The following is an 18,517-nucleotide window of genomic DNA, read 5'->3' as shown; positions in this document are numbered from 1 at the left end:
AATAACCCTCTGCAACGTGCCTAAAACCCTGCTGAAATTTTTACTTAGAATAAATCTTAACCCTGGGACCAGCCTAAGTTCTTACAGCCAAAACTGACTGTGCATTGCCAACATAATATAAAAGCTCCCACGAGCACCACGGGAACAGCTGAAAAAAGTGAGGAAATGAAAGCTGCCCCACTTGACCACTGAGGAGGTAAAAACCAAGGCTGGGCCATCCAGAGAACGTCTAATCTGACGTGGTGAAACATCAGTTAAGGAGGGGGCAATCCCTCTGAAAACTCAAACATTAAACAAAATAAAACCAGTGCTGGTTAGAGAAATGTAAATAAAGCCTCATGGTTGAGAAAAACGAGAAATATTGCAAAATAAATTTGTTTTTCCAAGATTTCTGGAAGAAAAAAAATGGAGAAAATGTCCAACTTTTTCCATATCTTGATATATATGGGTTTGGAACAAAATAACTTTACTTTGCAATTTGAAACAACTTTGACTTTGCATTAGAAGCTGTAACTGAAACAAAATATTCTGATCAACTTGTTATTTTTATTTCAGCATTTGACTCTTCAAAATCAGCCACAACATGAAACTTCTAACTACTACACACTTCCTAATCATATTTTTAAAATATTAAGGGCCATGTAAGGTGTATATATTTTTTTATTCTTGATATGCTGGCAATATAGCATGCCATCTATTCCTACTGCAGTCGATTACAATTATATTAGGAGGAAATAAATGAGCAGAATAAAGTGTTAAAAGGTTTGAAATTTTTTTTTTAATCTTTTGAAAATCTGAATGCAGTCTTTGTATCCTAAAGCATACGCAAAAATAGGTCTAACTCTTTAGCTTGTAATCTTATACTATTTTTTCCCACAGGTTCTCTAATTGCTTTTTGCAAATGTAACATTCATAAAGAAAATAATGTCCTGAAATGTTTTCATATTATACGTTTTTTAAAAAACCCTTTCCTGTGAATGAACCAGTCACAAACTCAGTGTTTTCAACCTTCAGACATAAAGGTCACATGACAATGTGTAGAAAAAGTTAGTGATCTCTAGAGCCCTGTCACCAGAGAGCGATACTAGCAAGTGAGTTTCCTTGTTATTTAATAATTTTTGTTGAGTTTGTTTACTGAGATTCTTCATCAGCTTATAAACTTAAGAAGTTCGGTCAGATTTTCAAAGCAGTTTTTATATCCAGACCTTATGCTAGAGGGAACAAAGCCAAAGTCAAAGAAAAACACTGTGGGTTTATTTTTCCCCACAATGAATAAATAACCTTATCTTCTCCCTAGGCTTCTGCTCTGAAATAGCGAGACCATTTTGACTGAAAAATTCTAAATTGAAAGTACTAATTAAAGCAGTTGAAGTTTGGTAATCTACTGAAAGGTAAACATTGTAATTGAAGACATTGGGCAACTTTAATGATAGATATCAGCATTGCCTCTGCTACAATAAAGCTTCTTTGGAACTGATGAAACACCAGTCTAGTCCTGATGATATTAAAATGTGACTGAAGGTCAATGACTGGTTAAACTGGAATGTTTCTGAGCCATTGTTAAATTATTCAGAATTATTTTAGGAAAGCTGCATAAAAAGTGCAAGAGTGCAGTTTTAGCTTCATCTAAATGCGCATACTGAAAATGGAAAAGGAAATGGGGAAACTGTCCTTTGCAATTGCCTTGAATAGGGAAAAGAAGAGTATCTTGTGTATCTTCAACTTACAATTAATCTAGCAGGGGAGAACAGCGCAAGACAGTTCTTGTTTTTACTACTTATTTCCCCAAACCCTTTTCTGCAAGAGCAAGCGTGAAAGGAAAGGAAGAAGAATGGGACGTTATTTCAGTAAGGAATGTAGTTATTTTAGTTTCTATTGCTTAACACCAGTGAGAGGAGACTGGCAGGAGTAAATAATTAACAATGATCAACAAACCTTTTCTTTTGCTGCAGGATAGCTGCTTCCTGGTCCCTGTATATATCTGTTGCTGCGTATGTGTCCATGGAGCTAAATGAAGCCCCCTTAGCTATCACTGAGCCTTCAGAAACAGGTAAATCAACATAAAAACGAGCAGTGGCCAGGTGTGCTCAAAGTAGGGAGCACTCTTTATGCCAGAGAGCTGGGAGCAAGCCATGCAGTATGAAGACAAGAATTTTACATCCCTCCTCCTCTTTCCTTTTTCTTTTAAGCATGATGAGTTTAATACTGACAAAAAGCCAGCAGCACTGACAAGTGCTCTGCAACGTCCCTTGGTCGTGGTCAGGAGCACAGCATGCACAGTACAGTGCTTCCCCAGCACCTGTATAACACACTGTTCCCTTCCTAAAGCTCAGATCAGCCAACAATTTGCTATCAACTATTTACAACAAATGGTGCCAAGTTATGTGGTTGCTATATAAACAAAGAAGAATTCTCACTAGAAACTAAAATAAGACCTGCCGACTCATTTTTCACTTATGATCCGTAAGATTTATAGCTGTAACACACTGTCAGTGCTAAGGAGCACATCATCTCCAAACATCCTTCCCATGGAGGTTTTACTCTTGCAGAATGAACATTATACAGTGTATGATCATGGGGGGGGGGGGGAGGGCAGGAAGGCACAAATTTAGAACAAATCTACTGGAGTTTATCACCAGGCAATTTTGTAAAGACAGAAAAGAACCTTTCAGGCTTTGGTCAGAGAACTACTACAAAAACAGCTGCATCAATTGAAGATGCTACTACCCCATCAGCTGTTCACCATCCCCCATCTATTGGAGATTACCACCATTGAAATGGAGCTGGTGGAGAGCCCTTGTGAGCACTCATCGTCTGCTTCAGTGCCAGGTCAGCCTGCATAGTTTTAAAAAAGTCCACATTGATACATAAACTAAAATGGATTAGCTTCTGAGCTGAACCAGATGAGGAATGCTCACATGATCCATTTTGTAGGCCTTGCTGTGGGAATGGTGAGTCCTGCTAAGATGTCTTAAAAAAAGGTCGTTAGCATTGTGCTAGATAAGAATATTATCATTATATATATATAAAAAAAATGAAGAAAGGAAAAAACCTTTCATATGTTTAAGTTCAAATATAAACATAAAGGCAGGTAAATGGATTGAGCTATCTTAGTCCTACTATTATTGAGATGACAATACTACTTTTAAAAGACTTAAAATGAAGAGCAGAGGTTTGCAAGGATTCGTATAATAATACCCACGTATATTACATTAACTACTCTCACTAAAGAAGAATGAACTTCACTAGCACCAAACATAAGTTCTGTATCACATCTGAGAAAGCTCATCCATGAAAAAGTCACCTGCTTGCATAATAGTTAATAGAAAGGATTAAAAAGGGGGTGGTGGGAACTGATTTGTAGCCAATGGAGCTATTGGGAGAAATGATGCCCAGATGCAGCCTCTGGCACTGGAAGTGATCACAGCACGGGCTGCTGGAGGCTGGGCAGGTAAGTCACAAGGAAGATTACTGCCACTGTCTGTCTTGCTATTATGCTAGTCTTTTGACTTCTGCTGCTGGCCACCTTTGAAAGAGGACGCTCAGCTAGCCTACACAGATCTTAGGCATGATACATGACAACCACTCAAACTACCATATACTGCTGTGTCACATCTGCCCTGATTGCTCAGTGCTGAACATCTAGGCTTCAGGGTAGGTACATGTAAATCACCTCACTGTGTTGTCAGCATAGACCTGAATGGGTTCCTCTGTCATCAGATGGTTCAAAGGGACTTTTGTTCATGAGCAGGTGAATTATCTCCAAATGTGGGTAAAGACATGAAAAAAAAGCAAAATAGTGGGTCTGAACTCTAATTGCTCAAGTATATAAGAAAGCCAACTTGAATGTTGTGATTGGAGCCTATATCAATTTCAGAACAAGTGACAAACTAATTAGTCTTCTCCTAATAAAAGCAGACTGGGGAAGGCAGGAATTAAAGGACGTGACAGTCCATTATATGTCAAGAATAGGGAAAAAGGAGAAAACTGTAAACAAAGCAAGTAATCTGCTACTGGTAAGTAACAGTTTCAGAGGTTAGGAGTGAGCAACTGTTGAAAACCCATGCTATTAGGCTGAGCAAGCTTCAGAAAAAATATCCCCACAGCATATGCCCAAAGGAGTAGGATAAGTTGAACTTCCCTTAAAAAGCAACAAATCAACAGGAATCAAAGGTCGGGACCAGCAAAGACCAGCATGAACTGCCTGTCCACTCCACAGGTATCACACCTACTCATAATGCAGTCAGCTAAAGACAGGATTAGATAAGAAAGCAATACTGCATTTAAACAGGAAAAAATATTTATCATCCTTAAGATTTCACTTATTTTACACAGTAATAAAACATGTTCTTCAAATAAGGAACAGAGCCCTGGGAATAGATAGTCCTTTCTTGCCTGTAAGTGTTGTTTGTCTGCAGTGTTTAATACTTCAATATTAAAAAAAAAAAAAGCACTGCAAAATCGGTAAATAAATAGCCAATGTAAGTTTGATGAAAGATTGGCTCAGAAGACTGCTTTTGGCCTGAATAGAAAGATATGCTTTCATCCTGTTTTGACTATACTCATACGTTTACCTAACATAATTGGATGTAGTTAATATTGCAGGAGCCTTCAAGCAGCGCACATTTCCCTCATTAGTGGGTTTAAAGCCTTAATGATATCTCCTGTGCTGCAGAAAAGCCCAATGTAGGCTTTAAAAGTGATTGGCAAGTTTCAACAGGAGGAAAACTGGGGGAAGAGAAGGCAAAACCACCTAACAAAACTCTGATCTTGTTTTCCTCAGTCATTTAGAAAAGGAAATTTTGCAGAAGGATAGAAGAAATAAATTACATATTTAAAAAGGTAAGGATAAACAAGCCAAAAAAAGATAATTTCAAAAGTTGATCTTACAATAACTCAAAGAAATGTGAAAGAAACAGGGAGTGGTTAGAAAGAGGGAATGTCCCGTCACATACCCACAACACACTACGACACATATATACTTAGTCGTACACAAGCTCCCTCTGACATAACCAAGTGCATATGCATAGAGTATTGTCAAATCAGCATCTTCCTACACCTGCAGGAAACCCACTTTTTTGTAGTTTCATTATGCAGCATTTCTTCCCCCCCACCCCCCTTTAAGTCTCAATAGAGTTGGCAGGGAAGCCTTGCGTCTAAGAAACAGAATGTCACAATATACCATTAACTAAGTACATGCAAAGGGTTTGGGTTTTTTGTTGTTTATTTGTTTTGTTTTTTGGTTTTTTATTGACTAATTTTGACCATTTTCCAGGAACAGAAATTTCACAGGCTGGTTTAGTTTCAATAGAAGCGTAATTATGTACAGCTGTATTCAGTATTTCTTAACTGCTTTGAACAATCAGTGAAAAGGAGATTTGCACACATTATCAGGCACTATCATTAGTGCTGTAAAGTACGTAATCCATCTGGTGTTCTGGTGTCTACCTAGGAGCAGGTATTGAACCAATGATGGCTGCAGTATAATCGCATAGAGAAAGAGCATTAAAAACAAACAAAACAACACAGCAACACTATAGTCATTTCTCAATACCAGATTGTCCTTGTGTTTGTGTTCCCCTATGGTTTTGCAAACCAATTTTTATATGTACAGGCATGGAGAGTGGAGAATTAAAAATGTAAATTTCATCAACATGCAGTTTTGCAGTCTTCACAGGGGAAGAGGTAGCAGGATACCATGGTGATGGCAGCACTGCAGCCCATTAATAAACCAGAGAAAGACTCAGGGATAGATTCAAGTACTTTAGACCCATGCTAAAAAATAACTTACTTCATAATAAATCCTGCAAAAGATAAGATGACTGTACATCTCAACATCAGCCATGGTCTCAACCTACTGATTCATCATGTCATGATGGGGGGCAAGGGAAGAGGAAACTTGTTTTTTAAGTCTTCTAGCCTTCTTACAGTCAATTGCATTGCTTTTATATTGCCAAGGTTTATGGCCCATAGCATCTGAAAACAGCCAACCCATGTCTGGAAAAGAGAAAAAGTGGAAAGTTTTTATTTTGTATTCCATCTGTGTATAACCCATCTGTTTCCACCATCACTGCTAGTCCTTCATACAGGAGGGATCAGCCAATTTTGTTTGCTATCTTACCTGGAAATGTGACAAATATTAGTGTTTGCTTACTCAATTAGAGATTTATAAATCTCAAGCAAACAAATTCACATGACCTACCTGGACAACAATATATTAGCCAGTTAAAATAGCAGCCTCTTAAGAATTGTGGCTTTCTCCAAACCAGCTATGATCTGACCACCACTGCTGGGGATATGCTGACCTCCTGCAAGAGAGCTCCCTCCAGCCATGACAATATAGAAAACCTTCCTCAATCAGCAAACCATCTAAGTAACTGCTCAAAGGAAATAAAATGTCAGTTAGATGTTCTCCTCTTTAACAGAGGGTCTTTCCAAATAAGTCAACCAGACCATCCTCAAACTAACTGGACTTAACTGCAGTCATTGTTTCAGAATGCTTGCTTTAAACCATTCTGTGGCACTCCAAACTATCATTATCAACATCTTCCTAAACTTTCAGAAGTCTTAATCAAGAACGTAAATGTGTGAGAAGAGACCATGTTTGCCCTCTTTACCATGCAAGGCATAGGAAAACAAAGTCTCTTATTTACAAGAATGTCCCCATTCTGGACAGACTATTAATAAACGTACTTAGGTAAATACACACTCATGGCTCACTGATTTGAATGAGATATAAGAATGGGCAGAGAAGTAAACCTGCTAGCATCTTTTTAGGATTAGTAGTCAGCAGAGGCACATGCCAGATGTTCAAGGTAAATAGAAATGAGCTTTTCTACTTTGCAGGATGGAGATGTCACAATTTCCTTTTCTGAATTAGAACTACAAAAAAAAAGAAATTAAAAACTTGAGAGATGATAATCCTCAAAATACATTCAATTGAATCTGTTAATATTAACTTTACTACTTCAGGGTGCTTTTTGAAAAATACTTTAAAATAGAAAGTTATTTAAAAGGAAAAAATAAAGAGCTTTTCAATAAAACTTTTCCCTCTACATTTCTGAACCTTCTTTTAAGAGCAAACAAACAACAACAACAAAAAAAACCCCTCTCACCATAACTATTTGAATTAACAGATAAACCAAATCCCAACCCTTTGCCATCAGTTCTCAAGCACTAACATTCACTAATGACAATGTTCAGCTGGAAATTCCCAACATACTCTTTTACATTTGTTAAGGTGACAAAGCACTTCCTAAATGATTTGCCTTTGTGCACACAGGAATTCTGTAGCAAAGCCAAAATCTGAGCTCAGAGCTCCTAAATCCCAACCTAAAGCCCTAATCACAAAACCAGATTTCATCTCACTGGGATTCAGAGAATCAGGTGTTTCCCAGAACACAGTCTACTAATATGTCAAGTCTTTCTTTAAGGCTAACTGAAGCCAGAGTCTGATTAATTTTGCAGTCAACAGCAGTGATCATTTGACAACATTAGTTTTGCGCTATTGGCTTCAGCATATGGGGAATAAAGGGCAGTTTGTTGTGCATGCACAAAAAGACATACAGTCTGAAAGAAGTGACCCTCTCAATATTTGTATTTTAATTTTGAAGTCTTTGTTGCAAGCCTATGCACTGACACTTGAAAACATTTAAACAAAACTGGATTAAATTGCTCAGAAAAATTAACCAGCAAGCTCTGAAAACAAAATGAGGAAAGAAAGAAGAAATCCAGAATTAAAAGCTATATTACCAGGTAGAGAAGGTGGCAAAATAATTACATATATGTTGACCAAGCTAGAAAGGTATCCTAGTATGTTGAGAAGACGGCCATGGAGGCACGCTGGGGAAAGAAACCAGATACATCATTACGGTTGTTAAGCCCAGGAGCTCCTGCTCCAGCACAGCCCAATGAGAACCATCAGGTCAAAACAAGGATAAGAGCTCTTGCTCAGCTCCCTGGCAGGGACTGGCACTGGAAAATCACCTAGTCATCTGGGCTCACATGGCTGTACAACAGCACCCACAAATATGCAGTCAAACAAATTAATATTAAACAGTTAAGTGCTATACAGCCAAATGCATTCCCCGCTAGCATAATTCCCTTTCTATAATGACGCTGTACCAGCCAAGATTTCAAACCAACTGATCTAGCAGCTGTATAAAACTGCTAGGCAAAAAAGTAAATCTTAATAAATTCACTGCTTGGACACCTTTTCACTTATCCTCGTAAGGCACAGAATGATTTTTGGAAGACCTGAATATTCTCTCAGCTCAGTGAGACTGAGCCTTATTGTATATGTGGCAGGATCGACACTTGCTTGAATTTGTCCTACAAAGTCAGAGAGGGAAGGAGGAGAGAACATTGCAGCTCTGCATCACAAAGAACTGGATGTTCAAGGCATGGCCTGCCATCAGGCATGATGGCTTTGCTGCAACAGGAACAGGAATGTCACCATGGCATGCACAAAGAGGCACATTTTGTGAAGTTTCTGTAATAAGGTATGGCACAATTGATGCCTGCAAGGCTCTAGTGAGGACTAGAGATTCAGCATCTCCTCAAATCACAAAGAAACCCCAAATCAATACATGTGCACCTGTTTGTATCCATATATACAAATATGCACACATGCGGCTGTAACAACTCATCCTGTGCTGTGTCAGCTCCAGAAGACTTATGCTGGTCACCTTCCACATCCTATCTGAACCAAACAAAACCCACAATGAAACAAGATGAAGGAACTGGAAAATGAAAAAAACATACCTAAAAAAGACTGAGGCAGTGAAGAAATTTAAAGCACGTTCTTTCCCTCCACTGCCACAAAAACCTGCTTGTTTTTAAAACTAAATATCACAATCAATTAGTAGCACATACTGGAAAAACCACTTGTGTACTAAACCATCCCACTGAACAGTCATTTTAAAGGGTGGAACAATTAAGATCTCATGATATACATTTCATAATTTTTTTCTCATTTGTTTGAATCATTTTCCAAATATTGACTTACCCACTATCGTACTGTGTGTCACTAGTACTGCAAACCACGCACCCATGCAAAAGTAAGCCTCCAACAAAGCACACTCATCATCTGTTTACAAACTGAGTTCATCACACTTTGCAACAACAATTTGGAAATAAACAAAGAAATTCACATGAAAGGATAATGACGATGGCATAGACACAGCTGGAAATAATCCTAGCATATTTAATTTGAAGGAAAGAAACATTTTTAAACCAACCAACCAAGGGTACAGGGTCAAGACAGGATACATTGGATATGCATCTTTTGCAATAGTACACAACTATTAATTCCTTAACTATTTTTACATTACATGTCTTCAAATTAATACATTAGTGGGTTTATTTTTCAAAACAAAACAGGTATTTGTTGGAGAGGGACTGAAGAAACAGCCCAGGCCAGAAGCTGGATGAGACTATGGGTCTGGAAACAACCGAATTACCGCTGTTTACTGAATGACGGCACATCAGTGGGTTGCCGTGTACAGATAATGCCTGTACTCTAAAAATCAAGGCAGAAGGCATTGAGTAAGATCTTGCATAAGACACACAAGCGACCCTTTACTTGCAAAAGGCCAAGAACACAGACACACAAGTCAGCTCCTGAGGCACCACGCTGAGCTGTTTGAAGCCAGTTGTGCTTCCCAGCCCCACTCCGGAGATGCATAATCACTATCAGTTGGTGTAGGGTCACCTGAAGTTAATGTAAGTAGGCTGATTTATGCTGGCTGAGGGCCTGACCCAAAATTCACAGAATTACTGGATGGTTGATGTTGGAAGGGACCTCTGGAGGGCATCTGGTATCAAGTTTGGATAGACCTTTTGACAGAGCAATATACAGACACATTTCTTGCCAGCACTGTGTCCCCTTAGCAAGAGACCAAAAAGAAGAGCCGATACAGAGGTGTGTCCGCCATCCTGGACCACAGTTGAACGAGATGCAGCAAACAGGTGCTTTCCTATTTGGTGGTTGTATTTTATTTGTTTAAAGCCACAAATAGGCCTGAAGCTTTACAGATTTAACAAAATAATGATGAAGCAAACAGCTTGGGGTAACAGGCAAATTCTGCAAGAGAAAAGAATAATCCTATCCCACATGGAAAAGAATAATCATATCCCACATGGATGAACGAGGAGAGAAGGAAGGGGAAGTATAGAAGAGCAAAAAGAAACATTCTCATACAACGTACTTTTCCTTCAAGAGGGATACAAGGAATTTGTACTGCCATGTTATATCAGCTTTCATGCTACTTTTTTGTTCTTACTTTTACCACTTCATTACTATTTGTTATTAATTCACTGTTACTTTTTCCACTGTAGCAGCAAAGCTCCTGGCGAGAAAACTGTGATGTTTTCTTACAGCTATTTGAATTGGTGTAGATTTTTGTATTTAAAAATGTCACCATCCTCCAGCTGGTTGGCACGCAGATTTACGGATTTTGTCTGGATCAACTACTAGTTTCCACATGTGATAGCCGCATGAATCCTGGCAGAGAACCGACTCGCAGTCTGGCAAACCTTGACTAGCCAGGACTTACCTTTGCCTTGGGGCTCACTGATCCACATTTTTAGCATATTCTTTGGCCTACAACTTCTGAATCATTTAAATGACATACCAGGTAACATCTCTCTTCCCATTGCTCAATCTTAACACTCTGCTTCTACATTTTTTAAAGTACACTTTAACGATTCTCAAGCACTAATTCAAAAACAGATTTTCAATGCAGAAATTAAAAACAATCTGAAAACACATTATGTATCATTATCCTGCCTGGCAGAATGCAACAATCATAAACCTATCTCACTCACAACACAGTAAGGCAACTAGGAAGTCTTAGTGCTCCTGAAAGAAAACTTCTATTAAACGGGTGACTTACCATAGTTGTGAGAAAAAGGTATCATTTACTGCAGCACCGCCCTGCATAAAATGCTGGCTGAGGTTTCCATGGTTAACCTAAATTAAAATCAATTCCATATTTTTTGGCAGAAGGTCTATAAGCTAATTTTCTTCTTTTCTTCTTCAACTCTAATTAAAAACATAGGGAAAAGGCGTCATATGCCTCAAGTATGAAGGTACGTTACAGTAGATATTTTTGTTTTTAAATGGCTACAATGCTTACCTTAATCAAGTCAAAATTAAGTGGGAAAGTAGAATATCATTATTGCCTTCCTGTGATTATACAGTTAACCATAAATATACCCCATGCCTCAGGGCAATAGCACCCTGTGTGCTGGACTTGGTTGCTTGTTCTAAAAGGAAGTGAACCCTAATGCAGATTTGATCTGCAATCACTATACACTTCTGTCACAAGAATTACTGATCAGTAACTCAGAAACAACAGAAGAGGGCAAAGGAACCTAAAAGGCTTTTTACAGCAATATTTGAAAGATACTGATAGTAAAGACATGAAATATGTAATATCAAAGGGGAACATAACTGCATAAAATGAGCAGTAGTTTGGCTTCTGTTCACATGCAAAATCTACTTTGTCTATGTAATGTGTGAGCAGGTCTGAGAAGTGTACAACTGGTCCAGGTCTCTCTGGATGTGAGGACAGGACACAAGATGCCTCCAAAAGAGTCTTCTCAGCAGATTAAAACCACCCTGATTCCACAAAGGTCTTCTGATGACTTCCCAGCAAGCAGCCCACAAATGCACAATCCCAGATTAAGGTCATTCTTCTTAGAAGCATTCAAAAGCATGACATCACGTTATAGACAGCTTTGATAAAAGCTCAGAGTTCACCGAATCATCATCTTACCCACTTCTGTCTATCAAGTACATCCACTGTTTGCAACCATTCACAAGTTCAATTTAACATTGTCTCTTACTTTAATATATACGTATTTTAAGATTAATTGAAAGAGAACTGAAAGAAACATCAGATGTAATATTTTTCTAGACTTAGCTTTTAGAATTAAACTTGCACGTCCTGCAACTCAGTGACACTTTGTTAACATACAATTGCTACAATTGCTACAGAGTATGGTGCATAATATTTCTTTGCAGCATTCTGAGTTAAATAATTCACAGTTCACCGCTGGTAGATGAAGTACAAATATGAATTTTGGAAATGCAGTTGGGAAGATGGAAAAGCACAGTGGGTTTTCCCACAGCCTGTGTAAACCCAGAGGTCTCACCCCCTTCCCATCCTTCTCACCCTTAAAAACTGACAGTCTTAAGCTAAAAAACATCTTTGGGTTGAAATAACAAGCATGTGCCATGCCCGGACGGAAAGGTATTAGCCTAGCTTTGTGAGCAGCACTGACTCCAAAGTCAGTTCTGCAGCTACTCATCAGAGACCATTTGGGGAAGGAATAGGTAAAATAAGGTAGGGAGATCTATTTAGCATTTGGAATTCTCCACTAGCAAATAGAAACCCTCACTCGAAGTAGAGGAGCTTGCTTTGAGTAATTTTAAAATACATAAACAGAAGCAACCCTATTAAAAGTCTTTAAATGACATTTATTCAGTCAATATGAGAAGAAAGAATTCTATTACTTGGAAAGTGCTTTTCTCACTCTCACCTTTCAATTATTTTCCACATATAACCCAAATCATATCTGAATAAATTCCACTGGCCTTCATTACATACCATTCAGCATTATTTATTTTCATATAGAATCTTTAGTGTACAGGATAGCTGAACACTTTGGCAAGAGAGCTGACTGAATTAAATAGGAGAGGCAGCTTCTAGTGTGGTAATTCAAGACAGGGAAAAAGATCCCCAGGTTAGATGTGGAGGGATGCAGAAACAGAAGGCTGCTTATCTTCAGTAAATGAAAAGCAACGGCTGGAAGAGGGAGAACAACGTGGAAAGTGAGAAATAACAATGCTCAAAGGTTGCAGCTGTGTGAGAAGACCATAGAACAAGGAGATAAAAGTATATAAGATGAAGCAAGTTCATTTGAATTAGACTCATGGGCATTAAGCAAGTCAGAAATAGCAACTGCACGTGGGGGGAAACTATTCATTTTGTTAAAGACAGGCCTAGAAGTTAAATTTTCTCATTTGCCACAGGCTTTCTGGTCAGTGGCAGAGATGTTACTCAGTCTGTGCCTCAGTTTCTCATCGATGAAGTAGGATGTGTAGAAAAGCCACAAATGGTTCAGGGGACAGTTAAGTGAGGAGGGCAAGACAGGAACCTACACAGACAGCTATACCTAACAGATCCCTGATGAAGAGAAAAAGGGGAGGGAGAGAAAATGCCTATAATGGCCTGGCCTACCTGAATTTTAGAGAGGAACACAAATGTTACAGACCATGACAGATGTACAACCACAAGAGAGAGAGATAAACCTCTGTCATAAAAGCCTGGAGAAAAAGAAAAATTTTGTCAAATAAGAAGGGTGAGAATGCATGGACAAATACATTCAAAGACAAGGCTGACTAAAATTAAGAGCAGAATAAGTTTCTGAATGTACTCTCAAAGGAATGATCTCTAATTTCAGGGGGGTGCTATTTGGGCATTAGCTATTGCTATGAATAGTGGGTACAGTCTACTACTTTCAAATAAACAAGAGAAAAGTATGGAAAAGTTACAAACTGGAAGAAATAGGGTTCCTGCTTGGGGGTGGAAGAAAGGAAGGGGTGGGAAATTCATTCATATATAGAAAAAACGGGGGAAAGACCCTTGCCACCCACAACAACTTCAGCCTGAGAAGCTTGCACGCTGGGATTCTTCCATTCATATGTGAGTTATAGGCAGAACAGAGGGCAGCAGGTACACGTGGTTATTAAATAAGATGCAGGTAGTCACAAGATGAACCTCATGTACCAAAAGAAGCAAGCAGAGGAGACAAGCAGTCTGCAAACAGACTGTCTGGTTGCAGAGAGGATCAGAGGGGCACAGGAGACAGACAGCTGATCAGAGATGAAATTTTCCCCCAGGGTACAAACAACACTCCTGAATACATGTGAGTTTATTTGAGCAGGTTTGAGCATACAAAGGGGCCAGAGGGAAACAGGGAACGGATGGCACTGAGGCGGTGTGCAGTCACAGTGACAGTATTTCCTTGTAAAATGATGAGGAACTGCTGGAAATCTTTACTATTCCTCTGGCCGTTCTCCCCCTCATTATTTGTTCTAACCAGTACTTGAAAAGAGCTTTTCAATATATAAGTGTGTAATCAACAGCATATGTATAATCCTTGCTAGCTCCAACTTCATGCTTTGCTACTAAATATTTTCAGTGAGAAGTACAACAAAACAACATACGTTGGCTGCAGGAGGCATGTCCCTGTCCAAAGCAGCCTGCTCCTGCCCTAGAAAGTCTAAAAGCACAAAACAGACCATGAGTAGGAGAAAGCAAATAATACTGTCCCCATGTTATATTTGCAACCAAGGAAGAAAGACATTAAGTGATTTTCCCAAGATTTCACAGGAGGTCACTGGCAAAACTGGATATTGAAACCCTCTCTTTTCAGCATCTATCTGGTGCCTCAGCCACAAGGCAGTATATCTCTTTTAAGAACATTCCCTTTCACCCTCAGAGTGTCCTGGTAACAAGAGTACAGGAGTCTTTGACTGAAAAAAAAAATTATATATATATATTAAAAAGTGTATACAGCTTTAAGTCTAATTGAACCATGTTGTACTTTTCCCCTGTTTCCAGCTCCCTTGCAGTCACTTTTGGTCTGAGCTCAAATTAACAGTACTTGCAACTCCATCCACAAAACCAGCCCTCTTATCTACTTACAGTTCTGTTGGTGAAGTTACTGAAGTCTGTCACTAAGATTTGCTTGATCATCTCTGGTGCAGACACCACCACAAACATCTGGCGACCAATGTAATACCTACAAAGAAAGAAAGCAGAGAGTCATCTTAGCAGATAATGACTATCAGAGAACCATCTCCTTCCCTAAAACACATCTTTTGGCTTGAAAACCCTTGCCATGAACAAGCACCACAGAAAATATATTCCCTTGGGAAAAGCAGTATCTTTCCCATCCCTCTCAATTACTAAATTAAGCTGCATGGTCCTGGAATTTAAAGGAAACAGCTTAAAAACTTTTACTGATTAATCAATACTCAGCCAACATTTTAACGTAAAGGTTTACACACTCTGCTCACTATGAATTCTGTACAAAGTGATGTACTATCAGTAAACCAAACTACAGAGGGGCAGAACGTTAGAAACCAACAACCCAAACAATCATGAAAGACCTACAAAATTGATCATCCTGCAGTTAGCTACATAAAATATCTTTCCATGGCAAAGGCCAATCTGCAATGAGCCTTTCCAGAAGTCCAGCGTGGCTGCAGTAAAGGCACGCTTCCACCACTTACACTAGCACGGGAACAGAGTGCATCCCAGACCCCAGGCTCTGCATTACCATGAACATAAACATCTAACAGATACCATCTGAACCTTACATAACGCTCAAGGGGGGACAAAACAAAAAAGGTTCACCAAGTATAAAGGAATTAATAAAACTTTAGAAGACAACTGGGTGATAGGGGTTCTCACTCTCTGCTCGTACACTGTCTATTTCCCCGTTCCCAGTTTAATCTGATCTTGTGGTGCTAGTCTCTGTCCTTGGGGGACTTCACACCATTGTGGATGCTGCCATGGTACTAGGACCCACCGCAACCCCACAGCTCCTTGAGGTTCAGAGCTTTGTCTCCAGCAGCATTCCCTGCCAGGCCCACAGGCACTCCATGCTTGGCTGCCCTAAGGGAGGAAGAAGTACCACCAGCAAGCAGAGGTTGCCTTTGCCAACTGCTGGACCAGAAATACTGGCAGGCTCTGTTGCCTTTGCTCTGCCAGGGGAGAGGAAAAGGAGGCTGGAGGCAGGCACAGGAGGAAGGTCAGGCAGCCTAGAGTAGAGCACAAGAGCAATATTGCAGATACTGCAATACCGTGGTAATATCGATGCCTGATCAATTTGCTATGATATAGCTTAGTATCAATAGATTGCTTATCACCTGTCTACATTGCAGCAACAGAACAGAAAAGCAAACCCTGAGCTGAATTAAATTTAGTAACTGGAGGTTCCCATGGCAATGAAGCTGCAGCAGCACCGATTTCACCGAGGGCAAACAAGTCAGACAAATACCTTGATTCCAAAGCAGGGTTTCAGAGTCCACCTTGACCCCCATACCACCAAAACTCATAGCAAACAAATGGCAGAGAAGAAAATAATGTTCTTCAGGAAGGAACAGATCTTCTCTGATGGGCTTCCAGAGGAAATTGTTATTTCCCAAATCCAACCCACAGGCTCCACTTGAACCTTAGATACTGGTGGTACAGTTTATTAAAATAAACCTTTTAAACTCCTCCAGTTTCCTAAACCACAGCAAAGTAGCTCTCTGTTAACAGTCAACCTTTTCTTCCAAATACTAATAGGTGCATAAGAGCTGAGGCCTCATTTAAAAGATTGCTTTGATCAGAATCTTTAGCCCTACATGCCCCTTTTGCATGTACGTTGTACAACAACTCTGGCATCAGAGAGGCAAAACAAGCTCCCAAGGCAAAGACCCATGCCACTCCCAACCCACCCGGGATAATCAACCATGAATACTGACCTTGCACACCCACACCTCCCTTTTCTCTCCAAGTTTATTGAGTTCCTAGTCTCATTTAATGGTTAGTGACTGATGGTCCTCCAACACACAGCTTTTCACAGGGACCAAATACCTAACACCAGACTCCAAATCTGAATCACAAGCTGGTTATGTCTACCCGGATAGCTTAACGTTGACCACCAAGAGGCACCACATGATACATCATGCAAAGCATGTGGTGTGTGTGAGAGAGAGACACCTAACTTATTTCAAACTTGGGAAGTTGCAGAGCTCCAGCTCCAGTCCACTGAAATAACAGGGTGGTACTCACAGTTGGAGTTCTTACATCACAGTACACTTTGTGCTTGAAAGCACTCAGGACTAAAGTTTGGGACAGGAGCATCTCCTACTCAACTCAAGCTGCTTTTATGAGAGAGTGATTCACAAGCCAGGCTTATGCAAACAAATCCATTCATCATCCTCCAACTCAGACCAGTCACTCAACTCCCAGTTCTGCTTCCACAGCTAAGCTCTTTCTGTTTTATTTACTCTTCTCTAACCTTCTATCCATAGGCACTTGTTACTCCTTTCCTTATCCAGTTATAAATAACGGCACAAAAGAAGAAGAATGGGAAATATTCCCCTAAAATTCATAAACTGAAAATACTGGAAAAAAAATCTTAAATTGTTTTTTAAGAAAAGTTCTGCCTACTTTTAAAAAATGACTGTTATAAATCACACACAGACTACCATCTTTTATTGTATCCCAAACAGCAAAAGCTCTCTTCCCGTCTCTCTTCCATTCTCCTACTTCCAGTTTATAACCTTTCTAACATTTTCTAGGTACACAAAAAGGAGAGGGGGTGTTTGTATGGACGTTCTTTGGAAGTCAAAATTCACAGGCAAGGAGCATGACTTCCATGAGCCTCTCCTGAAGTTAAGGAAAAAGGACAAGTAGAGCTAAACATGAAACAAGATCATCTGAGCTATTTCATTTAGCGCAAACAGGTCCAGAACCTGCAAAGCCACCAGAGACATGCTTAACTGAGTTTTCACATATTTAAAATCCTTTGCAGAATTAAGGCCTCAGTCACAAAACAAGAGGTTATCTCCCAACTAGGTTTGTTGCTTTGGTTTTGTGTTTTTTTCTAACTTGTTCCAAAATGGCAAGTAAAAGATAAAATCCTCCTGAACAATAATCTATTCTTCCCAAGTAAATAATGTATTCACCCCTGCCATGTAACTTCATTTTGATTCTGTATTACTACATGAGGATATCACCAGTCTCACATAGACTTAGATTTATTATTGAACAAAACCCGATATTCTTGTCAGATTTTAATAAATAAGAGTTTGAGAAAAACAAAAGCCTCCTGGCAAGTGCATTACAAATGGATTCATGAATAATTTAGGATAGCACTTTTTATTAACTTTCTCTAGGTTAATCTTTTCACAGGGCTTGTCCACACATAAAAGTCCTACCTTTAACTACAGTGTTACAGTACCATTATACTGCTTGACCCAACCCTTTGTAATATTTTCATGTTTCAGCGTTTAATGCAAATGCTTGGGACTATCTGGCTCATTCCTGCAGAGAAACAAGAATGTGTGACTGTAGTACAGTATCCTCAGATTGATGCAACCCGTCCATATGGGAATCTCTTGTAACACTGCCATACCGGTAAAAATAAATGTCATGACCCACGCATGAGTATAATTTTCCTGTGTAGATGAGGCCTCGGTTATTTGAGTTATGCTGTTGGGGCATTTCTATTACATTTCAGCTTAAATTGCAGCCCTCCAAAATAGAGGAAAAAAAATCATATTTTTCAGACCAGCAGCTTTATCTCTGTTGGAAGATGAGACAGGAAAGACCCAGTACGACTACATGAGGACAGTATTAGCTTCCTCCAGCAGATGAAAGGATGGATGACAAACCATCGTCCCAGTGGGCTGCTGGTGCAGAAGGAGGCAGCCCTGTGCTGCACCATT

General features: G+C 39.4%; 1 protein-coding gene and 1 long non-coding RNA gene across 4 annotated transcripts in view; one reads left to right on the top strand and one right to left on the bottom strand.

Annotated features, from left to right (window-relative positions):
- The window catches only part of TBXAS1 (thromboxane A synthase 1), a 229,924-nt gene that overhangs the window by 112,169 nt on the left and 99,238 nt on the right, over nucleotides 1-18,517 (bottom strand). For both annotated transcript variants that reach the window (XM_040595587.1, XM_040595586.1), the window contains exon 4: nucleotides 14,718-14,814. In XM_040595587.1, the coding sequence (XP_040451521.1) occupies nucleotides 14,718-14,814 (97 nt within the window). The remainder of the gene's footprint in view (nucleotides 1-14,717; nucleotides 14,815-18,517) is intronic.
- On the top strand, nucleotides 1,059-18,259 carry LOC121088917. 2 transcript variants are annotated; one of them, XR_005828072.1, is made up of 4 exons: nucleotides 1,059-1,091; nucleotides 1,298-1,391; nucleotides 1,953-2,050; nucleotides 18,077-18,259. It is a non-coding gene; the product is annotated as an uncharacterized LOC121088917 (long non-coding RNA). The 2 variants fall into 2 exon arrangements; XR_005828073.1 differs by lacking the exon at nucleotides 18,077-18,259 and having other exon boundaries at nucleotides 1,953-2,859.

The sequence above is a fragment of the Falco naumanni genome, chromosome 5 (assembly GCF_017639655.2).
Source record: "Falco naumanni isolate bFalNau1 chromosome 5, bFalNau1.pat, whole genome shotgun sequence".
Lineage (NCBI taxonomy): Eukaryota > Metazoa > Chordata > Aves > Falconiformes > Falconidae > Falco > Falco naumanni.
Note: the sequence above shows the minus strand (reverse complement) of the source record. Positions and strands in the feature narration are given on the sequence as shown.